Source organism: Labrus mixtus, chromosome 10 (assembly GCF_963584025.1).
Source record: "Labrus mixtus chromosome 10, fLabMix1.1, whole genome shotgun sequence".
Lineage (NCBI taxonomy): Eukaryota > Metazoa > Chordata > Actinopteri > Labriformes > Labridae > Labrus > Labrus mixtus.
The window spans coordinates 8502792-8529108 of NC_083621.1; the positions used below are offsets into that span (position 1 = coordinate 8502792).

The 26317-nt window shown below is 38.5% G+C and overlaps 3 protein-coding genes and 1 long non-coding RNA gene across 6 annotated transcripts; all 4 read right to left on the minus strand.

The window, feature by feature from the left end:
* Positions 1-678: 678 nt before the first annotated feature.
* LOC132981835 (uncharacterized) lies at positions 679-2661 on the minus strand. 2 transcript variants are annotated; one of them, XM_061047928.1, is made up of 4 exons: positions 2296-2661; positions 1886-2137; positions 1716-1814; positions 679-1514 (listed from the first exon to the last, which is right to left on the minus strand). In XM_061047928.1, the coding sequence occupies exons 1-4, from the start codon at positions 2537-2539 to the stop codon at positions 1324-1326; spliced, it is 786 nt and encodes a 261-aa protein (XP_060903911.1). In that variant the 5' UTR covers positions 2540-2661; the 3' UTR covers positions 679-1323. The 2 variants fall into 2 exon arrangements, with proteins under 2 accessions (XP_060903911.1, XP_060903910.1); XM_061047927.1 differs by having other exon boundaries at positions 1647-1814; positions 2296-2660.
* Positions 2662-6878: 4217 nt separating this feature from the next.
* Positions 6879-13276, minus strand: LOC132981837 (hemicentin-1-like). Of its 2 annotated transcripts, none has more exons than XM_061047930.1 (5): positions 13044-13276; positions 9971-10291; positions 9423-9662; positions 7302-7421; positions 6879-7183 (listed from the first exon to the last, which is right to left on the minus strand). In XM_061047930.1, the coding sequence occupies exons 1-5, from the start codon at positions 13090-13092 to the stop codon at positions 6987-6989; spliced, it is 927 nt and encodes a 308-aa protein (XP_060903913.1). In that variant the 5' UTR covers positions 13093-13276; the 3' UTR covers positions 6879-6986. The 2 variants fall into 2 exon arrangements, with proteins under 2 accessions (XP_060903913.1, XP_060903914.1); XM_061047931.1 differs by having other exon boundaries at positions 9971-10310; positions 13044-13274.
* Positions 13277-14050: 774 nt separating this feature from the next.
* Positions 14051-15553, minus strand: LOC132981838 (uncharacterized). The gene is made up of 2 exons (XR_009674651.1): positions 14527-15553; positions 14051-14310 (listed from the first exon to the last, which is right to left on the minus strand). It is a non-coding gene; the product is annotated as an uncharacterized LOC132981838 (long non-coding RNA).
* Positions 15554-18411: 2858 nt separating this feature from the next.
* On the minus strand, positions 18412-21577 carry arsia (arylsulfatase family, member Ia). The gene is made up of 2 exons (XM_061047929.1): positions 21264-21577; positions 18412-19869 (listed from the first exon to the last, which is right to left on the minus strand). The coding sequence occupies exons 1-2, from the start codon at positions 21575-21577 to the stop codon at positions 18471-18473; spliced, it is 1713 nt and encodes a 570-aa protein (XP_060903912.1). The 3' UTR covers positions 18412-18470.
* Between the last annotated feature and the right edge of the window lie 4740 nt (positions 21578-26317).

Below are 26317 nucleotides of genomic sequence, written 5' to 3' on the forward strand. Positions count from 1 at the left end.
GCTAAATGAATCAATCCAGTACACATGAATTGCGGATTTCTATTAAAAGATTTTGCATATTGCCTTTATAATGCAGTTTCAATTACAGCAATATTTTGGCGTATTTATAGTGTTGACATGTTTATCGTTTTTTGTTTTTTTTTAGCTTCCTACTTTATCAAAGTCTTTGCTGTCTTTAGTTGTTGCTTTTAGGAACTTTGCAGAAATGGGTTTTTTTTATGCTACTTTTAGAAATTCAAAATATATCAGATGAATGTTTGTCACTTCTCAGCAATAATAATGAAAGATATCAACAAAAGGCAGAATATGCCATGCCAAAGTGCTAAAACATGTATTTTCACACTTTTCTGTTGGCCCACAGTGACGTCATAGTTTATCTCTCACTGTGGGTTTGAAGCTCACGCGCTCATTTCCTCACACATGTCGTGTTGTTATAGACTCTGTCGCCATCTAGTGGCATTAAGCAGAAAAGAGTGTTTGAGTAAAGCTGTACAGGTATGTGGTTGCTTTGTATTAAACATTATTTTCTCCTCAAGTTTTTATCTTAATAAAAAAACAAACAGATTCACTGAATGAAGAACAAGCATCTTTAACTCCTCAGTGAACACACCTTAAAACAGATCATAAGTCTCAGTCAAGTCATGAACTTAATATGAAAACTAATAAGAAGTCTCTCACTTTCAAATGCTTTCAGAAGTATTTTATTATGAGTCTTGTTAATCACAGAAGCAAACAGATGTATGACTGCAATAATAAGATGAAAAGAGAAAAAACGATTTACAAAATTCAAGGCTGAAACACTGAAATGTGTGTGTGCATCACTTATGTGGCATTAAGTATGAGGTTGAATATAAAATGTTAAAAGAAGCTTTAAATAAGTATAGAGCTAAAAAAAAAAGTCAGGCAATGATACAAAACTGAAAAGAAAAATTCTCAAAATTGAATTACAATTTCTTACAAAAAACCTGTTGCCACTTGCCAGCAAACACTTTTGACTGCATGAATATTGATAAATTACTAAAACAAGTGAAAGACTTTTCTCACAAGAAAGGACAGTATAACTTTTGTAAAAACAAACGTTATTTTCATTTAAATTATGTGTGAACTACTATTTACTTACCAATAATGTTGTGGTAAATTCTTACGACAATACAAACTTTATCTACACAAACAAATTTTGCTTTAGGCAGAAGTGAGATAAAATTAAAAAAAAAATACAAACAGAAGAGAATTGTTAATCCAAACTGTATTTCCACATTCGTAAAGTCACACGGTCCAAATGGAGCGGGTGAGAGTCGACACAGAGATGTTGGTTTCAGAGAGTCAAAGTCGAGATGCAGCGCTTCTCATTTCAACCATTACAACAGAATCATTCTCATACTCTGTCTCCTCGTGGACTGCAGAGCCCTCAGCTTCCTTCAAGTCATTTTTCTTACAAGCGAAGTAGACAAAAATCCCAGTTAATATCAGAAACACCACAGCTGCTCGCAGACCACAGTAGAGCAGGGGGGGAGCTGTTTGGATGAAGAAACAAAAATGAAAGGTCAGGGTAAGGCTTAGTTATTGTGGGTCATGTCTGCTGGTGTAATTGATGTATGTGTTGAAAGTAAAGGGCTCTTTGGATGCTTCAGTGTCACTCTCCTTACCTCCAGTGTGGTTGGCGGATGTGCTATGAATAGAGGGTTTATTTGACACTGTGTTGTCAGGCTCCTTACCCTCAGGTGTTGGTGGAGGACACAGTGTTTCATTAGTTGGAGGAAACCACTGTGATATGTACGTCCCATTGGGTAAGGTGCACTGGAAAAGTGTGAAGCCTATGGGAAAGAAACAGATCAGCGACTGATAAATGTTGAAATAACAGTTTGGGTCTTGTGTTTTCACTCACCACAGGTCTGCTTTTCTTTTTGGACAACACTGACATCATTTCTGACTGAGCAGACCAGTTCTCCTGACACGTCTTGTTTCAGAGTGATGTTCTGACTCTCACTATTTCCAGAGAGGAGCTGAGTTTGTGTCAGCGGTCGTCCACCCAGTGTCCATCTGTACTGAGGACCGTCCCCTCCCTCAGAGGAGCATGAGGCCCTCATCTCTCCCTGGGACAGACACTCAGAGACCAGCAGGACAGAGGACACAGGAGCTGAAGGAAACACACTCAGATTCATTTTTATTCACGTAATAATTTTAGTTAATAAACGTTCTTAAACAGAACAGATAAAGAAACAGATATATGTAGAATACGACATAAATGTATATCTAAATTACTGAATACCACAGTGGATTAAAAATGCTACTTACCTTGAATGGTCAACTGTAGAGTGCGTTTCTCTCGATTTGTTCCACTTTTATCTTTATAGGTTTCAAGAGTATATTCACCACCATCATTCCTGCTCAGGTCATTGATCCTAAATGTTCCATTACTTGGACTAAATGAGGAACGGTTCTTTATCAGATTAGACAAAATCTTATTATCCCTCCAACGAAGTATTATTGTTGTATTAAATATCCACTGGTATCTAAATATTTTTGAGGCGTCGTCCATCAGCCGGAGGACCACAGTTCCTCCAAGAGCTCCATAACATTTAGCTCCATTCTGACTGCCATCACAGAAGGTCTCAACACCTGGAATTAGAAAATAATAACTCGTAATAGACACATTAATATCACAATACTGATCATTTAATTCTTAATAAATTGTTAACATTGTTTCAAAGCATATACAAATAGGCTAACAATTATATTTAAAAAGGTGTCAGGTGTTGGTGGAGGACACAGTGTTTCATTAGTTGGAGGAAACCACTGTGATATGTACGTCCCATTGGGTAAGGTGCACTGGAGAAATGTGAAGCCTATGGGAAAGAAACAGATCAGCGACTGATAAATGTTGAAATAACAGTTTGGGTCTTGTGTTTTCACTCACCACAGGTCTGCTTTTCTTTTCGGACAACACTGACATCATTTCTGACTGAGCAGACCAGTTCTCCTGACACGTCTTGTTTCAGAGTGATGTTCTGACTCTCACTATTTCCAGAGAGGAGCTGAGTTTGTGTCAGCGGTCGTCCACCCAGTGTCCATCTGTACTGAGGACCGTCCCCTCCCTCAGAGGAGCATGAGGCCCTCATCTCTCCCTGGGACAGACACTCAGAGACCAGCAGGACAGAGGACACAGGAGCTGAAGGAAACACACTCAGATTCATTTTTATTCACGTAATAATTTTAGTTAATAAACGTTCTTAAACAGAACAGATAAAGAAACAGATATATGTAGAATACGACATAAATGTATATCTAAATTACTGAATACCACAGTGGATTAAAAATGCTACTTACCTTGAATGGTCAACTGTAGAGTGCGTTTCTCTCGATTTGTTCCACTTTTATCTTTATAGACATCAAGAGTATATTCACCACCATCATTCCTGCTCAGGTCATTGATCCTAAATGTTCCATTACTTGGACTAAATGAGGAACGGTTATTTATCAGATTAGACAAAATCTTATTATTCCTCCAACGAAGTATTGTTGCTGTATTAAATAGCCACTGGTATCTAAATATTTTTGAGGCGTCGTCCATCAACCGGAGGACCACAGTTCCTCCAAGAGCTCCATAACATTTAGCTCCATTCTGTCTGCCATCACAGAAGGTCTCAACACCTGGAATTAGAAAATAATAACTCGTAATAGACACATTAATATCACAATATTGATCATTTAATTCTTAATAAATAAATAACATTAATTGAAAGCATATACAAATAGGCTAATTATCTTACGGAAAAAATACTAATATGTCCTTTGCCTACAAACCCCCCTATTATGAGGAAAGTCCTTCGTCTTTGCCTGCTCCACTTTTCAGAAAATGTTCTGCCTCTGACCTCTGAGACTTATTTAAACTTGTTGAAAAGGAGTATAACATGTGACCTTAAATATCTTTGAGTTGTAATCCATCGGCTGGAGGAAAACAGTTCCTCCCATAACAAATAGCTCCAATTTGTCTGCCATCACAGGAGGACACATTTATGTGTTAACCTTTTTTTTAATATCTCATTTAATTTCTACTAAATGAAGTAACATGACAAAGACAATTGGTCAAACACAAAGAAACGAAAGGTTTACAGTATTTTTCTTAAACCAGAGTTTTCAAAACAGGAAGTAGTTCTTCTAAACCTCAAGTCTAGAGGAGTTAAATGAATTGGTAATAGGTGACAAACTGACAGGAAATCACTTTGAATTCAAGAAGAGACTATCTCTTGATCCATCTTATCAATTTGCCATCTCTTAGGGGTTCTGACTGGCAATTTGTCTTCTGGAGATCAAATTCTAAATCAAACAGGCCATTAAGGCGCATTGGCAGCAGATGTTGTGAAGCCGAGAATTTACGACTTCTTACAATTGCACCATCACTGATTGACGAGTTAAGCTTCACACTCGTGGGCATTATATGTATTAAAATTCAGAATTGTATCAAACTGTGCTTCCTTACAGCCAGAAATAATATATTGTGGCTGCTTAAAATCATGAAGCAAACAAATCCATCAGTGTACTCTGAAATAGAAGAAGCTCACCATGAGAGACTCTGAACAGAATCACAAACAGTCCAAACACAACCTTCATGTCTCAGATGTCTTCTGAAGGTGATCTGGAGAAGGAAAACGCTCAGAAAAATTAACGTGTCTTTATATTCATGATATTCATCTGAACTTCTTGAGGGTGGAGCTCGTCACCGTGGTGAGTAAATTGTTGCATCCCCAGAGAAACCACAGACTTGCTGCACAGTAGTTCTCTGTTTTCTACTTCCTCCTTTTTTTAATTTACCATAATCTGTTCACTTCTGGCTTTTCTTACTTTTAGTTTAGTTTCCTTCTCTGAACAACAAATGTTATGGAAATTGCTCAACATCTATATGGTTCCTCTTATGAGCTTGAAGGTAAAAGTATGTTCAACACAAGCAGTAAAATGCAGTTCCTCTATTTTATTACAGCTGCATGCTGTGTCTGTAAAAAAAGAGATGTTGGGTTGTATGATGAACTGAACTGATGGTTGTTGTATTCTCACCATGAAGTTCTCCATTTCTAAAATATATTCTAACACAGGATGTCCGTGAGAGATGTCGGGTCTCGTTCTCTGAAGATAAACTCTTACCTCATATCCTCCTCTACTTTTCTCTCTCGCAGTGGTCATATTTTAGATTCTGTGTTCCTTCACTGGAAACAGTCGAAGACAGCAACAACAAGAAAAAGCCGCGACATTTTGCAGGACTTGCATGAATAAAGTGTCATTTATTTACACTGCCTTTGTGTCATAAAACCTACAAAGAATGATACGTTGTCAGATATAACACTATTTAATGTTTTCTTTTGCAAGATTCTTTGCTTTTTTTTTCAGCTTTTCAATGTCTTTGCATTGTGACAGGAAATATTTAAACCATCAGTGAAGCCTCTGAACCACTAGTAGTCAAAAACATTGTAAATCTTAACGAGTTGAAAATACTCTAAAATGTTTGTCTTAACTGATTACGTTCAAGTTTTTAAGTAGTGGAAATAAAATGTTTGAAAAATACTTAAGTAAAAAAAAAAAAATGTTTTGTTTACTCGAGTGTTTTCTTGTTTTCTCAACTCAAACTCATGACTTAATTAAAAATATATTCTTAAGATACACATACTAGCTTAAATTGATTAGATGAAACTCATTCAAATTAATTACAACTGACTTGGACTGTTGGTGGAATATTGTCTGACAACCTAAGCAAATAAATTCAAACTATTTGAAAATCAGAAGGTCCAGCGAAAGTCTTAGAAAGCCAAAAAAGCGGTGGGAGAGAGGTTGCTCTGCCGGAAGTTCTCATGGGCCGTCATGTGTCTGCTTTGTGTGATTGAGCCGCATTCCTTTGAGGCTCTAACTCTCCTGTCCTCACTGAGGATGTGCTGTGTCCTGACAGATCTCTGGTTCATGGTTTGGCTCTTCGTCAGCCACCAAGGCCAGATTGTCATTGATATTTTTGCTCTTTTCTGCTCTTTGTTTAGAGCATTGTTTCGCACCAATATACACCAAGTCAAATTCCTATGTGTAAATGTCCTTGGCTGATTCTGATTCTCTTCTTTTTGGCCTTCTTCTTGCTCTGTGTGGCTCACTCTCATAAGGATACTCCTCATTAAGAACTGCTTTGGCTATCTATTAATGACTAGTGTTTGGTTCAACCTACTGTTGTAAAATGTGTTTGTATTAGTCTTATAATTGTTTGCCTTTGACTTAATCAATCTTAGTTTTTCGGGGATATTTTTGGTCGTTATTCATTCTGTTTATTTGCACATTATCTATTTTGTTTATCTGTTTACCATTAGCTCCTGTTTCCCTGTTGGTCAGGTGCTGACGGCCAGGTTTTTGTCACTCCATTTCTATGCTGCTCTTTATTTTGCATAATTTTCCTCTGTTTTTCTCTTTTTTTTTGTTTAATGTTTCTTAATAGCTGCACCTACTAGCACAGGTAGTTCTTAACAAAACAAGTTGAAACAAACTGTAACTTTCATGACTGTCGTTTCAAAGTCAATTAGAGAAACCTAGAAATATGCATTGAAGACTTTTCATAGATTTATAAGAATCGTTCTGTGACCCCTGTGAACGGTTACACTCCAATACATACCAGTGCACATTGGCCATAGTACAGGTAGCCAGGAGGTACATTAAACGTTTGCAATACTGCCACAGGGGGGCTTTTCTAGTAAAAATCAAGTTTTGCCACACCCTTGCCACAACTTTCCTTAAAAAAAAAAAAGCACATAGGTGAAGTTGTAGTGACAGATTTCAGCGTTTGTAATGACCAAGTTGTTGTTGTAAAGCATGGACTCAGGTACAAAAAGTGAGTAAATGTTTGATTACAAGTTTGCAGCTGTCTTTTATTTGTAGAACTATAACTCTATACATTTATGATGATTTTTACATCACAATCTGCGAGCTCTCCATTTTGGCAGCATGGTAACCTTCGTGGCCCGTCAAAGAGGGTAAGAGTCGACATTAGGGTGGCGGTTCAGATGCAGAACAGATGTATTTAGATTTTCCATCATCTCAGGAACTGCAGAGCCCTCAGCTGTCTTAAATTGATTTTTCTTCCAAACAAAATAGATGACAATCCCAATGGATATAAGAATGACCACGGCTGCTAGAACATCATATAGGAGTAGGGACTGATCTGTTTCGATAAAGAGACACAAAAACCACAAGTTAATTACAACTGATACAAAAAAAAAGAGTTTGATTGGCCTGTCAATACAACAGATATTTTAGTTACACCAGGATACCTCTCTTACCGTCTGTATTAATCCAGTTTGGGCTTGTTGTTGGCTCAATACACCTGTTGTTAATGGCTTTGATAGCCCAGTGAGGTATGTACGTCCCATTAGGTAAGGTGCAGTTGATGTAAATGAAGCCTATAGAAAAGAAACAGAGCAGAGACTGATGTTAAGGATTCCTGATAACCAGAACTGGTAGATGGTTGCTTATGTTGGGTCCATACATAATTCTAATAATAGCAACAAGGAGACAATGTCCTCAGAAAAAAATCGACCAAAGTGTTTTGTTTTCATTCTTTTTGAAATAAATATAGCCGATAACTTTTTTCACAAGTTGTAACTTTGATCTAACTACATGAAAGCTCCTCAACCAATACAGGCCTAATTCAATGTAAATGCCATTCACTGCCCCATTTAGGCCTTCTGGTGTTTCCTGTAAATTGGCAACTAAAGATATTTTCATGGTGCAGCTCATAGAGCACTCTGGCTATGCTATCAGCCAGAAAGCTAATGTATGCTAGCCAGATTAAAAGTCAGTAATACTGCATATATTAGCTGATATCCAGAAAATATCAAATTAATGTTTGACAACAAGACTAAAGACCCACCCTGCAGCCAAATGTATGGTGGCTGGGAAATGCAAAGCAAAATTGCAAAGTGTGAAACACTTTGAGACAAATTTACATTCAGTCAAATTTGGTACATTCCCTTTCGGTCAACATTCGTCGTTTGTAAATTTGTCTGGGGACTAGCAAAAGTGTTCTGCCACTTGTACATTTGTCTCAGCGCTTTTAAAAGTGTTTCACATCTTTTAAATGTGTTTTGTCCTTGGTTTTGTTTTTTAAATTTGGTTTGATGAAATGTTAACATGTTTTTCAAAATGTCAATTTTTCTCAAATTTCTGTTAAAGTGTTTCACACTTTAATTTTGCTTTGCACTTCCCAGCCACCGTACAAATGGAATCAAGTAGTCAAATTATCCCATAGCTAAATCAAATTCAGGTGATTAAGATCTTAATTATGCCTTGTTTTTCATCTCCTCATCAGAAATGAGCACCATTTTAGACCAAAAGGGAGATATTTGTCCATTGTCTCATTTGTATCAAACACTATTCCTAGACATAAAAATGGTTCAGTGAGCCCTGAGAGACAACTCTTATATTTATTTTTCAAATCTTCCCTCAAAGAAAAAAAAGACTACTGCAAAGCTCTCAAATTGGTTCTAAAATGAAAGTTCAGTCTATAGAACTTTGAAAATCTCAGCTGAGAAAAAAGATGAGACAAGTCAAAGATATTTGAATTATATTAAGTGTGAGATGTCAAATTAGTCTCAATATGAGCTTAACAGTAGACAACACCTGGGCCTATATCTTATGAGGTCTTATCATATTAATCTTACCAACACATTGCTATAGTGAGACTAAGAGAATCTATTTATGGGATGTACGAGATCAATGTTCTTCACACACAATTCTTTTCATTAAACAGAAATCCCCTAGAGCACAAACTGTTAGTCACTGACACCACTTTAACAGAAAGGTAATGGTTTGTTTTAGGTAACAGTGTGAGTCACTTTTAAAGCAGATAGTATGACAACATTAAGGATTCTGTTGTTTTTAATATTGTAAAATTAAGAATCTTTACATTTTTTGACAGACAATTGTCAATCATTTGACTTTGTTGCCTGAGAAAATCTTTCTTGTTGAAAACCTCAATACTTTCCGTGGTACTCCTTTTAGCGTCTATACGTGATCTTTGGTTCGTAGTGGTTAAGATGAGATCCTGAATACAGATCAAAGATTTCTTATGTTGATCTGGTGAAATTCTCTTATTAATAAGACAAATCATAAATAAGACATAAATGAGACAAGATGAGCTCTCTAAATTATTGCTTTGATGATTGTCGCAATTCTTTACTGTTTGTCTCATTAATGATTTGTCTCATTTTGGCCTGATTTCATGCTCATGAATTCAGACACTAAAAAGACACAGTAAAGACAAAAAATGGATCTTTATTTTCATCTCATTTTCATCTTAAAGACATAAAATAAGACGTAGAGTTTTTAGCTGTGGGGTGATAGAAGGACAGTTCATCAATTACATAACAAACTATTTTCCACGCATGCGTGCTCTTGCTCACCACAGGCAGATATCCCACTGATGTGATTCCTGACTGAGCAGACCAGTCGTCCTGACACGTCTTGTTTCAGAGTGATGTTGTTAGTGTCATTATTTCCAGAGAGGAGCTGAGTGTGCGTCAGTGTTCGTCCATCCAGAGTCCAGCTGTACTGAGGACTGTCCCCTCCCTCAGAGGAGCATGAGGCCCTTATCTCTCCCTGGGACAGACACTCAGAGACCAGCAGGACAGAGGACACAGGCGCTGAAGAAAGAAAACAAATTAGTTTAAGTATTAGCAGAATTGTTTTTATTAAAATGAATATAAACTATAAGATATGAAAAAAATACAGATATGTAGCAATACACATGTATGTACAGTATCCTCACTTTAATAAAAGTGTCTTATGGTTGACCACATAGTTATTTTATATTGTTGATGTGATACAATGTTTTGAGGATCACTCTGTTCAGATATGTAGCGTCCATGTGCAGTGATTGTGGTTGTGTGAACATGACCGCAAACACTGCCTGTGTGACCGAACGTTTCCGAGTGTCCGCTTCAACGCATACCTTCAATGGTGAATTGTTGAGTCTGATGCACTACTTTGTATCCCTGTGAATCGAAGATTTCAAGAGCATATTCACCAGCATCAGTCATACTCAGGTTACTGATCCGAAATATTCCATTATTGGGAGTAAACGTCGATCGGGTTTCTATCATATTATGCACGATCTTGTTCTTTCTTGCACTAAGTATCCCTCTTGTTTTATTTAACCACTGGTATTTGTATATCGCTGAGGCGTCGTCCATCAGTTTCAGGACCAAAGTTCCTCCCAGGGCTCCATAACACCGAGCTCCATCCTGTCTGCCATCACAGAAGGTTTCCAAACCTGAAAATTGGGGAGAACACTTTTAAAAAAAAAATCATTTTTTATAGAATTATGACAAACTTACATAGTCCTACATATGAATAAAGTATTTTTTTAAGTCCATCAAAGTTCCCCCTTTTTTTTAGATGTGGCTGAGAGTAATCTACTCTCAGTCACATTGTTGTCCTTGGCCAGGACACTCTTCTTTCCTGGTTAAATAAAGGTTCAATTATTAAAATTATAACATGCTGCCATTACTATAGCAAAGATTAAGTGTATCGGATCATGGCCAGTGAAGGAAAAAAAAAAAAGATTAGTTCTGACTTTTTCAGATCCCTGATTTTAATCTCAGAATTCTAAGAAAAAAGTTTTTCAGTGGCCCTTTTCCTCTTCTGTAAAATACAGGGTAACACTTTATTTTGATAGTCCGTCTGTTGACACTCAACAAGCTATCAGTAGATATTCAGTTGCATGTCAACAGTGTGTCAGTTGATATTCAACCTAATTTTTTCAACAGACAAGTAACAAACATTCAACTTACTGCCAGTAGACTATAAGGTGCATTTCAAGGTGTTACAACATTTTTACAAAATGTGTCTTCCGACTCTCTTATTTTTGTAAAGAGGTTATTGACTGACATTCAACTAACTATCTGTAGATTGTCAACTTCTTGTAAGTTGACACTCAACTACTCTGAATCAATCTGTCATTTGAAAGTCAACAGTATGATGTCAACATATCCCCAAGGTTTCTCACTCATCAAATGACTGACTCTGTTGATACTCTGTTGGTTGTCAACTACAGATTAGATTAATTGACTATCAATAGATAAGGTACTCATTTGTAGATAAGATAATATTCTGTTGATTGTCAACATATATAAAGATGTCTATGAACAGACTATTAGAAGACATTAGTAACTAAGCATTTGTAGACCTGTGTTATGACTATCCAATTAAAGTGAAAAACAGTTGGTAACAGTACAAACTCTATAAATATAAATAAAATAATAAATATATGGCCTATTAATTGTGCTTTATTCGCTTACTTTTTTTTAACTTTTTTTAGTTTGTGTACCGACGGCTTTAATCTGCTCATTTTACATCAGTTCCCTAGTTATCCACATGCGCGCAAAGCACTCACATTTTGAAATGTTTCACACGGTATTCAGTTATTTAATCAGGTGATGCGCATAGGAGAAGGCTTAACGATGATAACACAAATGGCTGCATGACAACGTCGGCAAAAAAATATTGTAACGAAGGGAGAAAAAGGAAAGGTCTGACACACACTTGGGGGGCCAAAATTACACCTGGATGCTCTGCCCAGGTATCGTTTATGTGTGGGGAAACACTTGACAGTACATAATATCAATAAAAGATTCTGAGAATCTGAAGAAATCTCTCAAAAGGGACAAGGCAGAAAACCAATATTGGATGGCTTTGATCTTCAGGCCCTCAAATTACAGTTAAAAGCCTAATGCAAAGAAGAAACTATATATAAACCAAAAACAATGGTTAACAAGTTTTTTTTGATTCTTTAACCAAAATTTCACAAATGAACTAAAATAGAGACAAACCACACACCTACTTAGGGGAGTCTGCACCCACACATTGTTGCTATTAAAGCTGCCATTCCATCCCTTAAAAGTGTACCAAAGTTGAACTTTGGGCCATTACCCTGCAACTAAAATACACCACAACAATCTTTAGGGAGCAATAACCTTTTTTCAAATGAATGTTTTACAGTTGTAATTTGTTTTTGTTTTTTTCAGTGTCAACCATCGCAGATGTTGTGAGGCGATATCGGCGTGTCCTCAGACTCATCAAAGGAGGCCTCAAGCTGACAAAAGCTTTTAAGAAGGCACGTGTATCTAGAAATGCTGTCAAGGACACAGCAGCAATGATAATGCTGAGATATACATGGTAGAGAAAAGTACACTTGAGCAGTTTAAGGAACATACGCTTTTAAAACTGGCAAAACTTTGTCAAAAAAAGATTGTTGGTGAACTGGCAGAGAAAAAAAAGCAGCTCATCCCCTTTTCTGTCAAAAAGGACTGAATGAGGGCAACAAGATAGCTGTTTTGTTTTTGTTATTAGCATCAGAGAGTTGTATTATTTTTGTAGTTGATCCATATTGTGACTTGTCCCTCTGTTGGTGTAGAGTTTGTTTTAGTTTATAGTTCTCCCTGCACCGTATCTAAAGAAGTTAGAGAATAACTTAAATTGATTTTTTTTTTTTCTTTGCGCTGCTACTGCATATTTGTTTTTGCCAGGTATTGTGTGCCTGTAGTGGTGGTTGTGGTCCAGCTTTGTGTTGCTTTAACTTGAATTGTATTTATAATTATTATATAATTCATATGTTGCATAGCTACTACAATTGCTTTCTTGTTTTCTAATTCTGCTGTAGGTACTGTCACATTTTCTTTCTCTCACAGTCTCACACAGCGACACACCCACACACACATCAGTCTATTGAAATGTTACCAGCGTTTTGTTTTGTTGGGCCAGGTATTATAACGTGCCTACTGAGTATATCTTGTAGTTCAAATAAATGAGCTGACACGCTGTTGACATGCAACTGAATATCTACTGATAGCTTGTTGAGTGTCAACAGACGGACTATCAAAATAAAGCGTTACCGCTATGACCTACACTTTATTTCTGATGCATGTAGTCCTTAGAGTGGTTCAGTGACACACCACTAAAAAAATAATAACCTGGATCCAAAAGCTGCATAAATTGCGTCAAATTCAAAAGGTCAAACATCTCACCGTGAGAGACTCCAATCAGCAGCACAAACAGTCTGAACACAGCCTCCATGTCTCCTCAGTTCTTTTCAGCCTCTGTTTACTAAACAGCTACTTAAAGACAAACTTTTCTTCTTCACCCAAAAACAAACATGCAAATCATTCTGACCAGCCTGAAGTGTCGTCTCTTATCAGCTTCAGATAAGAAGGTGTGAGAACTCTTATCGTGCACAGAGTTGTTAAAATAGTACATTTGTTTGTGTGTGTGTGTGTGTGTGGGAGGGGGGCACCCACTGTTATAATGCAAAGTTAACTCTAACACAGAGACAACAAGTTGCTGCAGCCATGTTGTGTTTTCAGAATGTTATCATTGAGATTTGCATCATGTCCAACAAACTAAAAAGTCATGTACTCGCTTTGCTTTCCACAAGGCAGCACATCAACGGATGTCAGTTGAATGCCATGAAACATGTTTTTTTGTTTTTTTTCCTTTTAATTCATGTTTTACTTCATTGCACAGCGTTTTCCCCCACAGAGCTTCTGCAAGCCCTTTCTTTTTTTAAGACGTGTGTTGGATCAGAGAGCCGTCTTCAGTCTTCTAACCATCAACACATGGAACATATTATTATTTTGATTTTTTTCACACAGCATCGATCTTCACATTGATAAATTTAGCACATTGACAACATAATTTCAGCATACTGTAACATGAAACCCTGTCTTCACATTATATGCAGGAATTGACACAAAGTGTAAAACTGTCATTACTGTGTATATCGTCTAAATATGAGTGAGGTCCAAACACAGCCAGTAGATGTCATCAGAACACAAGATGATGAATACACTTCAGCTCTAGCTAAAAGAAACAAAGACAAATTGTAGTATGACCTAAAGACAAAATGACTTTAATGACAATTGCTGAAAAATTATCTGAAACTGAAATTATCTTTTTTTGTTTTGTTTACTAAGGTCTAATGAAACAACACTTAACACACATCATTCTCCATTCTCCTCAGATCAGTGGGCCCAGATGCAGATCTACGAGGATTTATTATGACAAAGAAGACAGACACAAAATAACTGTTCGGCATCAAGTCAAACAATCATCCAAAACGAAAAAGTTTCATTTCTTTGTTCTTCTGAGACTTCCAAGATCCCAAGTTTGTTTTATTAAAAGTCCTGTTTGCTGGTTTGTTTACAGTCAGTGTTCTTCAGTAATAATGTGCTCAGTTGAGTTCATTAAAGTCCAAACTCACAATGAAGGACTTTGTTCTAACTTTTTGACGTGACCCTGCAAAAAAGACAGAAAAAAAAGCAACATTATTATTTTACAGAAAAGGCAGCTGTTTAAACTTCCATAAATATATCACGCTCTTTTTTATTGTATTTCTGTCTTTTATTTGGTGTTCCTTTTGTAAAGCACTTGAATTGCCTGAGTGAAATGTGTGATAAATATGAAGCTGCCTTGCCTAAGTATAACAGCGTTGTTCCTTTATGTGTTATTTACCTTTTTGCCTTTCTTCTTGTTGCGCCGTGCTCTCCGACACACACAGCAAAATGTCAACACAATCAGAAAAACAGCGACTGCACAACAGCCTGAGATCAAGATTGGCAAAATGTTTACTGTGGACGAAGGAGCACAATTGTTAAAGCGTATCTTTACAACGTGGACAGAATGTAAACACCTACAGATACAGAAACTTTTTTTTACAATATGTTAAGTGAAGTGTGACAAGAAGATCTTTGATCTGACGGAAGGTTACCTGTTGATACCATCCTGAATCCCAGAAATAAAATGAACATCCTGCATGTTTAATCATCTCCCACAATACAATATATCCTCCAGCTGTGGCAAAGCGCTCTGTAGCAGCAGGAGCTATTATGAAGTTCACCACCAGAGGGATGTTTAGAGGAAGGTGCTTTCCTTTTCTGTTTTGTTTTTTTCGTTTCTTCATTATGTGACAGACCTTTTATTTGTCTGCAGTCAGGTGATCATTGAGGTTATATTTTGATTTGATGAGACTCTTTGACTCTGTCTTATTTCTGCCCATTACAAACATGACAAAGCACATTATTAGGCAAAACATACACACACACACACACACACACGCACACGCACATGCACATGCACACACGCGCACACACACAAACACACACACACACACACAGGCAATCCAGGATCTCCTTTACCCTTATTGTTGTTTCCCCTTTTAGCAGTAGCAGTAAGTGAAAGGCTAATCTGACCAAAATTCGAAAAGGTCAAAAAATAAATAAACTAACTACCAGATGACAAATACTGAAAGTGACAGTTCCTGTCAGCTTTTTTCACCTGATGGCTAACAGCACAATTCACCATCATACCAAGTTATCCATTGTCTATTCAGTGTATAAAAAGTTAATGACTAAATGTAAAGCTTCAGATTACCTTTGACAATATTGCCAGGGTTATCTACTACAATGCAACATGAAACTTTTACTTTTATCATTATAAAGTGTACAGTTTATGTCGTTCTTTCTTTCAATTACAACGTTATACTATATTGTAGAAACATTGGAAGGAAAGGTTAGAAGACTTGCCTTGAACATCCAGTGTCACTTCAATTTCTCTCAGGAGGACTCCTTTTGGACCATAGACTTTAATGTTGTATTGGCCTGAATCATTTCTCTCCACATTTGTGATCTTGAGCGTCCCACTGTTGATGAAAAACTCTGTCCTGTTTTGGAACGGCTCATATATCGTCACCTTTCCTTTGTTCAGGGTGAATACATTCATTTGTCCGGAGGGAAGCTGTTTTTTACAAAGCAGCAGAAGACCGCTGGCGTCTGTCATCACCTGGATGTACACAGAGCTCCCGAGAGTAGAAGAGCACAGAGAAGTGTTGCTGGTGGCATTGCATTTTGTTTCAGCAACTGGAAAGAGAGCTAGAAAACAGGCAAGATATTAGCTTCAATATTTGACCTGTAACGTGTATAACAGTGGTGCTGTAAATTGTTCAATAATGCGAAAATAATTTTACCATGAGTTACTCCTGCTAACATCAGAAGAAGAAGAAGAACTTGATCCATGCTACCCTGTAACTCAGAACAACCTTCAAACCTTTAAAGAAGATGAAATAAAAAGATGATGAACCTCAGCCCGAATGTTGTGCTAGACACTGACAGGAAACAGTAAAAGGGTGTTGGTCTGGTGCCGTGGTCTAAAGGCAGGAAACAAAGTAAACCGTCTCACTTCTACTTCTTGCAGAAACAAGCCCTTTTTGAAGCATGTAAAGTGTGCTAATCTTAGGAAATGTAAGCAGGTGGTGAAGAAATTCATCCGGTGTCACAGTGATTGATGAAATAAACAAAGCCTCTTAACAGAACAACATCATGGGGCAGCACCAAGGAAACATGGAGAGATGAAAAGGCCTTTTTTTGCATTAAATAACATACACAGTTTTAACAATTTTACAGTGTGAAGTGAGGTACATATTCGCCTATATAAGACATTGGAAAAACTGTTTATAATGAGGAGTTTTAGTGGGATATATTCGATGATTTTTGTGCCGCAAATGTAATCCTAATCTATCTGTTGCATGGGACAAAGCTACAACGTTATTCTCTTTGCTGATGTCACTGATCTTGTCCTGTATATGTACAAGTAAAGTTTTCTGCTGAAAGATCTCATCCTGCCGTATTTTTTATTGTCACACATCATTCACTAAGAATTTTTGCCATGGAAAATGTAAAAACAATTAAAGCATGCATTAAAAAGAACTATGAATACAGTCAATCATCTCCCTGATGGTCCTTTTTGCTTTTGTATGTCATGTAGATGCTTCGGTCCATTTCATTACCAGCTAGATTCTACCACTTTAATAAATAGCTGAGTGGTTGTTTTCACTTCATTTATTAATTGGAAATCACACTAGGATGATTTTTTTCCTAGCTGTTGAAATCACATATGAAACTAAATCGCAAGTTCCTGTTTGCTCACGAGCATGATCATGGGGTTGCCAGTTGAAACCACAAATAGAGGTGAGAATTTTGATATGCACTCTCAGAAGAATTGGTGTCTGCAAGAGACAAAGACAAAACAAAGCATCATTTGAACTTATCCAATAAACGGATGGTACACACAAATTAGGCTTTTAGTTGAGAGGCCTGTAAGTATGACAATCAAACTATAGTATTCATTAAGATAACACAACTGGCATACAGATAATAATCTCAACTCTAACCCCCACCAATAGAAGGGCATGTCATTTACATGTTTCCAGTCAGGGTGTCCATGATTTGTTGAGTTAGATTATAAAGATTCTGCTCACTTGCCTCTAAATGCTGGGGCTGGCCAGGAACTTGGCAGTGGGTTTTATGAGAGCTTCTCCCCTTTAAGTAGATGCCTACTGCAGTTGGAACAAAGTTGACAAGAGCCATTGAGTGTACCTGTTATGATGTTATTATCATATTAATGTGTTAGTTAGTTTGTAAGAACATAAAAACAGAGCAGAGCTACTGATCTCTTTCCACCCCGGTATAACTTTTAATTTGCATTTTGAAAACAGTTTCATTAATCAAATAAACTTCATTAGATGCAATCGAAAAAAAAAGTCATAAAAAAGTCAAGAAGCAGAGTTAATTGAAAAGAGAGTCAACTAAATTCACTTTGACAAAGAGGCATTCATCACTTTTACCATCCATCTCAAATACAGCTGTAAATCACATTATCTGACATATTTGTTATATTTTATGAGATAGAATCACCAAATGTTTCTGTTATATAATAATACATTTAAATCTGACATATTTTACCCATTTTCCACCTTTTCAAACAGTCCCCCTGTGGTCTAAATGAAACATCTGTGCTGTGCTTTGGTCAAAATATAACATGAATCAAGCACCAGAGGAGGTTTGTGACCCTGGATAAACCAGCTCTCTCAGAACGCTCCGTTTTGGTGTGTGTGTCTCTTTAAATGCAATGAGCCCCCCCCCTGAGTTTTCCAGGTAGACATCACGCCTTCATTAGCGAGAATAAAAATGGCGAACCTGCGCAAATGTTTTGCTCTAGGCTGGGGGTGGAGTCCATGGGTGGAGATAGCAGGGGAGGGGAGGGTATTTTCTTTTACCAGAATCCCACTGTGACATCACAAGGAGATTTTGAACATATACGTTCAAATACACTGTAAAAGTGGATTTTTCATAATATGTCTTTAAGACTAAAAGTTAATTTGTAATGGATACAACCCAGTTTAACATTCATGTACTAATTGGACTCTTATGTTCCTTTGTTTTTTCAAAGACTGGACAAACACCTGCAGCTCAAACTCAGTAACTAAATCTTCAGAAACACAAAATTATTCCTCACAAATTTGTGAGTCCAAGACAAATTTCTCCAAGGGGACAATAAAGTGTATTGTATCCTATACTTGTCCAAGGGTGTCTCCTCTGAACCCTCTTCAGTGGTGTCCTTTTTCAGATCCTGTTGGACATGATCCTTGTGTTAAGTCTCCTGAAAAACGACCTGCTTTTGGATAGTTTAAGCTTCTTCTTCCAATCACTGTTCTCTTTTTTGTAGACACTTTCCCAGCTGTCCTCTTCCTCATCTCCTACCCAGGGTCCCCAGGCTCCTCCATTTAGGTGGGGGTCAGCCCGTAAGTCCTCTGAGGGGTACCTTACTGGCACTGCAGTGCGATTGTAATACACCAACCTTGCCAACAGCTCTTTGACGACGTCTGGCCTCTGCTCGGAAAGGTCAAAACGTTCGTAGGGGTCTCCAGAGATGTTGAAAAGCCACACCGATTTCATTGGCCTGGTGTGGCGCTCCAGGTTCCACCAGCTGCCAGGGAAACCTGGAAGCATCTGTGGGGGAGTCCAGTCTCCATAGCCAGGGTCTCCTGTTAGAAGTTTCCAGTCTCCGGCTCGTATGGAGGCCTGCACTGCTGTGTTCCAAATCCCGTATCCTTTTTGCAGAGATCCGCTGCGTGCATAGTTATAAAGAGGGTCAATATTGTGGAGGATTTCCAACCTGGGCGACTCCTTCCCCTCACTGATGGCTTCCCAGACATCATACCCATCCAGCCCCTCTGTCAGGGACTCATTGCCCCCTGCTAATCCCACCAATGTTGGGTACCAATCAGTGATGTGCACCAGGGCTTTACTCACCCTCCTCTTTTTCCTTAAAAGAGGACTGTGGACGAAACCAAGACCACGGATGCCACCTTCCCAGTAAGTGCCTTTACGACCTCTGAGAGGCCAGTTACTTCCACCAGACAAAGGCTGACCTCCGTTATCCGTGGAGAAGACAATGACACTGTTCTGGTAGTATCCGTACTTGCGGAGAGAGTATGTTATATTACGAACAGACTCGTCAACAGCCGAGACCATAGCAGCATATTTCCGTCGTGCCACATTTCCTAGGCCGCGGTATGGGTAGATATATTCCCGCGGAGACTGCAGTGGAGTATGAACAGCTTGGAAGGAGAGGAAGATGAACAGCGGTTGGGACTGAGGATCATGGGTTGCCAGGATCTTGCGGACTCTCTGAGTGTAGAGATGGGTGGAGTATTTCCCTCCCTGGCCCCAGGCGGCTGATTCCCCCTCGTGCAGGTCGAAACCACACAGCCCGGGGCCATCGCAGGAGTCGTATGTGTAGTAGTTCACACTGCCTGTTAAGGAGCCAAAGTATGTGTCGAAGCCACGGCGGGTAGGCAGGCACTCCTTCTTGTAGAAGCCCAGGTGCCACTTGCCAACCATGTGGGTGGAGTAGCCAAGTTCCTGCAGTCTCTGAGGGAGGGTGACCTGGTCGAAGGGCAGGCAGTTGGGCTGGCGGGGCCGGATGATGGAGTGTTGCAGGCCAGTGTGGATTTGATACCTGTAGAGTTGAGGATTAAGAAAATTGTCTAAGGATTAATGTTTATTGATGAACAAATGATTACAGGATTTGATATGAACAAGACAAAAGGAGAAAGAAAGGTTTTTATCTATTTCCACCTTCATCCTCACATGATGAAAAGGTTTTCCAAAAGGTTTTTGAAAATGCTGACGAGATGAAGAAGAAGGGATAAAGTTTGTTGCCTATATATTCTGTTTTGTTTTCAGTGCACAGCCTAAGCTGATGTTGTTTGTTTCTTTTGAGGTCGATATAAATATGTTTTTTTTCTATTCAGTTTCTCAGACGTCACATTCAAAAAGTATATAGGTTTTTTATATAAGAATTTTTTTGAGGCTTTATTTGATAGGACAGCTGAAGAGAGACAGGAAGTGTTGGGAGGAGAGAGTAGGGGATGGCATGCAGTAGGGCAAAGGATGGATTTGAACCGACAGCCGCTGCGACTATAGCTTCTGTACATTGGGCACGCAACTTAACCACTAGGCTACCAGCACTCCCAAAAGTATATAAGTTTTAACATATATATATTCAATCCTACACTTGCTAACCCTAACCCTTTGATTTATTTGTATTCACTTTTCAGTAGAAATGCAACTGTTAAAAATATCAAAAATAACATAACGGTAGGATAAAGTTTGTTTTGCCATCAAGACATTTTCTAATTATTCCTGAACAAATGTGTAAACTAATGATTATTTGGCCATTAGCTATTTTCCGATTTAAAGTTTTTTATTTAAGTTCAACTTTAAAGACAGCTTACAGTATGCATTAACATTTTTTTCTTTTTGTTCAGACATTTGCAACATCCGACAAAAAAAAAATAATAATATATTTTTTTTTAAATGGCCATTAGCTATTTGATGATGTCACTACTTGTTTAGTCTCTTCTGTAGTATCACTTCCTGTTGACATCACATCCTAGGTTTGCAGAAAGGAGCAGAAGGACATGTGTATGCTCTGTAGGCAATCTAGTACCATCCACTGTCAATTGACATAGAGGCAATGTTGTAAGTTGTTTTATTTGGCAGTTAAGATGTTACAGATAATATATCAGCAATACATTTGTCAGAAATTATTTGATTAGATAGAAAGAAAATCTGTATAAAGTTATGTACAATTTAATCAATCTTCTATTTGACAATGAACATTTGTATTCATTACACCTGTAAATGTGATTTGGCTCTCCCTTTATATTCATTCAAATGTCATAGATTACTAAGAAAAAATAGGATTTTAAAATGTATCGTGTGATCCATAATCCATTCAGAAACTGTAAATATAAATATTTGTGCTTTATTTATATCAATATAATGTTAAGAATCTGGGTCAAACATGAAATCCTTCATCAGTCTCAGGTCTGTGGACAAACACTTTACCTGCCAGTGATGAGCTGACTTCGGGACGGAGTGCAGATAGGTTGGATGTAATAGTTCTCCAGCTTCACTCCGCCTGCTGCCAGTTTATCCAGTGCCGGTGTCCTGATGTCAGAGCTGTGGTAGCCGATGTCGTTGAATCCCTGATCGTCTGTCATGATGAAAATTATGTGAGGAGGCTGCGGCACAGGAGACCTGTCTAAAAAAGTTATGTCAGGCTCGTTTTCCACCTGGTTAGGACTCATCATATCCCAGGTCAGGTACCCAAGGCTGAGGAGACTCATCATAGAGAACCCGGTCAGAGCTGTTGTTGCCATGGCTCCTGTGAACCTTTGTGTCAGCTGATATTCAGTATATCGTCATAAAATCATTGTGCAGTGAGACCGAGAAGGAAAATTGAATTGAATAGAAATCATCAGAAGTTGACCTAAAGTGGCTCAAAATCTGTCTAAACATACATAAAAGCTACACCTCCATCCTCACTGACTCTCCTGAATGTCTCAGCCTCCTTTGAAAACGTTTCACTTTTCCTAGTGGTCCCATTAACCCCGCCCATTTGTCTCGCTGCCTAGCTAAAATAACATCAGCTCCCTGCCACCCAAAAACATACGCAGAACTGTTTCTACTACCTCCAGGTGTAAATAGTGTTTTTTTACACCTCACATGGGATCTCTCATGGTGTAGTTTTTGCTTTATGTGGATGTTATTCTTAAAAATATAACTCATTTCAGGACTGCATTTCTGTCCGTGTAAAGGCAGCATAAAACATGAAAGCAGCGAGGCCTTTCCATCATACACTCCTCCTCATTCATAGCATTTAATGGTTATTTGATGTCAATGAACCTCTCTTACACATTACTAGAAAGCAGGAAAAGAGATCCTTCCAATCTGACCTGGTTTAACAGCTGCTGACAGAGACTCTATAGAAGGACCCTCACTCAGAACAACATGGTGTGGGGGAGATTTGAGTCTTGGGGTAGCTGTGGGGGCCCTGCAGACACAGTCACAGACAGTGTTCCTCTACTCCGCTTACTGCGTTCACAAACCCTCTCTTATTATTCCCGCTGTTTTACGACGGCTGCAGACCTGAAGAGAGAGAAAGAGCAGACTTTCCAGACTTTGATAACATCTCCAACCAGGCGTCAAAGAACCACTTTACAAATCGTCCAGCGGGTCAACAGAGAGCCGCAGGACTGCACAGCCTCAATCCCAGCTCCTGTTTGAACATATTACTTCACAGCACCCTCTCTGTAGACCATCATCGTGCTGCAGACTCACTTTAGACACAGGTAAGGGTGAGTGTTGTGAGTTAAAATGATTGATGCTTCAAAAATGAAGGACACATTTTTATAAAATGTATGCCAGATGTGTTGGAGGCTATAAAAAAAAAAATCAATAAATAGATGGAAAGGCTCCAGGTGTGTTTTTAAGCATCACAGCTGATGCTGGCATGTACAAGATGAGACAACATACCATTGTGATCATGTTCGCCTCAAATCATAATAGAATAGAACAGAATGTCTTTATTGTCATTATACAATTGTACAACGAAATTATAAAGCGTCACCTTAAAGTGCGCACACATACAGTCATCCACAGCTAAAAACAACAAAACCTCTCATTCAGGTAAGATGGGAAATGCTCTAAATAGCCTTTCAGTTGCTCATTAATTGTGAAGCAGTGAAAGGATAATGTTCTGTCTGACTCAATTTATACAATTTACGACGTGGAAAACAGCAAAAAATTTTAGGGAGGTTAATGTCTTTTGTGCAATAATGGTGAACGCTATAAATCAACATACAGTACTGGTTTAAAGTCCTGGTGCTCCACATCTGTACCATCGAACCAGTATTAACATGAACTTTTGTGTCTTATCACACAGGAATTGATTGAATAATTGGTCCAATATTTTAAATTCACTGTGGTGTGTATCAGAACGTAACCTAAATCTGTTGGATAATCTCTTGGAGGTCACTGAGGTGAAACACGCCTGCTCATAAAAATGAGATCGGTCCAAATCAATGGTTGGTCAAACACACTGCAGGTAAAGCAGCACACTTTGAAAACTTGACAAAATGTTGACATGGGTCACAGAGGGCAAAAGGGGAGTATGAGTCTCCCGTAAAAGGGTAGAAGCTGCAGCCGGGAATGTTTGCCCACCAGCAGCAGCAAAAGACCAGAGACGCTGAGTTTAAGGAAGGTCAACCCAGGAAAGAGGGAGAAGAAAAAAAAATAAGAGAGGTGCACCTGAAGTTTTATAGCCCCTCTTGTTTATTTATCTAGTTTTCCTAGAGGGAGAAGTTTGGGCAGCTGAAGGTCTTGTCTGTTCTTGTCGGTCAACCTGGTTAAAAAACCAGAAAGATGTTGTTGAGCGGATGTGTCTGTGTGATGCAAGGAAAGTATAGTCTCCAGTTCTGTGGGCAGCCATGCTTAAGACATTTGACTCATCTGTTTACTGTTGGTCGAGGATGTCACTTTAAAGCTCACCAACAACAGCTCTACTGCCACTAAAGAAACAGACACACATTGACTCATACACACAAATACTATAATAACCACACAAACTTTCTTGCTCCTAAGTCTTGAAAGATGTTGAAAGGTAAATACCACAGATATGTTACAGCTTACCTAACACCTCTGCTAGTCCTTATTTAAGAAGTCCCATTGCAAAACACAGAATTCATCCATTTCCAGTTAAGTTTTAAATTAAATAGGGAAACAGTAACATCTCAACAAACCATGAGTATGGTTTTCAGTGACCCTTAAATGTTAACCAAACATCACGATACGTTTCTAGAGGCTATTTTCAGGTATTTGTTTGTCATTTTGTGCTGCTGCTCAATGTCAAAATGAGCTAAGAATAAAAATTATGTTAATTTATTAGCATTCTTGTAAACCGCTGCTCCAGTAATAGCATGATTTAATCATAGCAAGGTATGTAACATTAGGTCATTCTAGTTCAATGAACAAGTCCTGCTGAGTTTCTGTTGACTTGTTTATGTCTCAGAGAAACTTTCTTCATATTTTCATATTCGACCATGATCCCGCTAAGCTGTTTTAACAACTCTGAGGTCGACGCTGATGAATACGTGTGTGTGTTTACATCATCAGCTCTAAAAATTAAACAGTACAACGTAGCAACTTAATGTAAAATCCACTTGTGTCGTCAGCTCGGCAGCTATCCCTCAGGGATTAATAAAGTATCTAAAAACGTGTGTTTCAGCACAATCCCTTCCTATCCCACTGAGAAGAGCAGTGTATATTCAGTGACTTCAGTGAGATATTCTGGATCCCCAAGTTGTCCTGAAAAAAAGACGTTTTTAACATTAGCATTAGTGTGGTGATATTACACATGCCTTTTTATAGAAGGAGACCGTGGATTAAATAAATGAGGGCAAAATGCCTTAGACCTCAGTGGGTTAAATGCAAATATATATCCTGATCATTTCCCATACTGCCCATTGACTACAAATTATCAAGACATCTTCAGATTGAAGCTTGGACAGGAACAGTTATCATGACTAAATACATTTTAATCTACCCAGAAAACAGTTCAGAACATCTCCTAATCTTGATTCATTTGGTTTGTTAATATCTGTGACACAAATGAAGGTTGTTAATGCCTTTCCTGTCTTATAATTCTGAAGGATAGAACCCCAAACCTTTGTTCGTTGGACATTGTGAAATATGTCGTTCTAAAAACGAGAACTGAGTTTTGAAAGAAAGCTTTTAGGTTTTCTGCACATTCTGCAAAATGTCGTTCGTCTGAATGTTTTGAATCCTAACTTTCTGTATGCAGCTGTTTTAGCTGATGATTTTATCATCATTATGTGAGGGCGCTCAATCTTACGGCTCCGTGAGAGTGGTGAGAGAGTCCCAGCCCTGATTGGCTTTGATTAAGCCCAGGTGTGGGGAGTCTCCAGTGCTCTGTGCTGACTCATTATCTCACCTTCAGAGGTAGTGAGAGGTTCTCCCTGTGGCTTCTCAAGCTGTCGGTGTATCTTTAAACACCAACTCAGAACTTTGTGTGTATTTCATGTCAATTGCCTGTTTCCCAGTGTATAACTTGTGCTGCTGGAGTGTTTGTTGTGACTCCAGCCTTTTGGGTTATCAAAGGTCTCCCGGGCAGCCTTTGCCTTTTGTTTCGTGTTTTCTGGGTCTCCTGGACAATTTTGGTTTTGAGTCAGCTGCATTTTCAGTGCATTATTTCATTAATGGGGCTATACGTAACTTTAAAAAATACTGCGCCTGTAGTGGTACCGCATGGCCGTTAAACGAACTGCAACTGTAACCTGTTGCTCGCACATACACGAACTAGCATCATCATCGGCCGCGAAACACTGGATATTTACCGGCATAATGTTTACAGAGGAGGTAAGTGGTCATACACATGTGAAAGTCTGTGAAGGAGTCTGTGTGTCTGTATTCATTCTCCATCCTACAAACGACAGTCTCGACAGGCACCGGCTGAGAGCAGGAGTGTGTGATGAGTTTGTCCGCCTTTGAGAGCTCTTAGGGCGGATAGAAGTGTGTGGAAGACGGCCTCTGGCTGTAGCGGGAGTGTGTGATGAGTTTGTACTGTTGATCTGTGTAAACGGAGCGGAGTGAGGAGGACGTTGAGAACGTGCATAAAATGTCACTTCCTGGAGCTTTTGGGAAAATACGACTGGGGGGGGGGAATTTATACAGGCAACACAGATAGACAGTGAACATCTACTTTTTCACATCAGTTAACTGTCCGCTTATTAATGGGCGATAAAAAACGATTTATACATGTAAAAAGTTACATATAGAACCTTTAAGGAAGCCTGTTGTGGCTCTATACAGTCTCGTCATTTTGTGGTTATCCTCTGGGATAACTTTGAGACACCCCTGGGTCCGCACCTGCGTCCCAAATCCCCCCCCCCCCCTTTCCTGACACATTATTCATATTATTAAATGTGCACTGTATGAGTTTGAAGGTTTTTGTTATTGAAACTGTTGCTGCCATTCTTGGCCATGTCTCCCTTTGGACTTACCTGGTTAAATCAAAGTTAAATAAAATAAAAACAATACAG

Bases quoted from the DNA above. Each gene is read 5' to 3' on its own strand.
- LOC132981835 (XM_061047927.1), bottom strand. From the start codon at position 2,539: ATGGACGACGCCTCAAAAATATTTAGATACCAGTGGATATTTAATACA. The intron at 2,138-2,295 runs GTAAGTAGCATT...TGTTTCCTTCAG, and splicing joins TCTACAGTTGACCATTCAAG to CTCCTGTGTCCTCTGTCCTG. The intron at 1,815-1,885 runs GTGAGTGAAAAC...TCTTTCCCATAG, and splicing joins AAAAGAAAAGCAGACCTGTG to GCTTCACACTTTTCCAGTGC.
- LOC132981837 (XM_061047930.1), bottom strand. From the start codon at position 13,092: ATGGAGGCTGTGTTCAGACTGTTTGTGCTGCTGATTGGAGTCTCTCAC. The intron at 10,292-13,043 runs GTGAGATGTTTG...CCCAATTTTCAG, and splicing joins GCTGATTGGAGTCTCTCACG to GTTTGGAAACCTTCTGTGAT. The intron at 7,184-7,301 runs GTAAGAGAGGTA...TTATCGAAACAG, and splicing joins AAACTGGATTAATACAGACG to ATCAGTCCCTACTCCTATAT.
- arsia (XM_061047929.1), bottom strand. From the start codon at position 21,577: ATGGCAACAACAGCTCTGACCGGGTTCTCTATGATGAGTCTCCTCAGC. The intron at 19,870-21,263 runs GTAAAGTGTTTG...TCAACTCTACAG, and splicing joins AGTCAGCTCATCACTGGCAG to GTATCAAATCCACACTGGCC.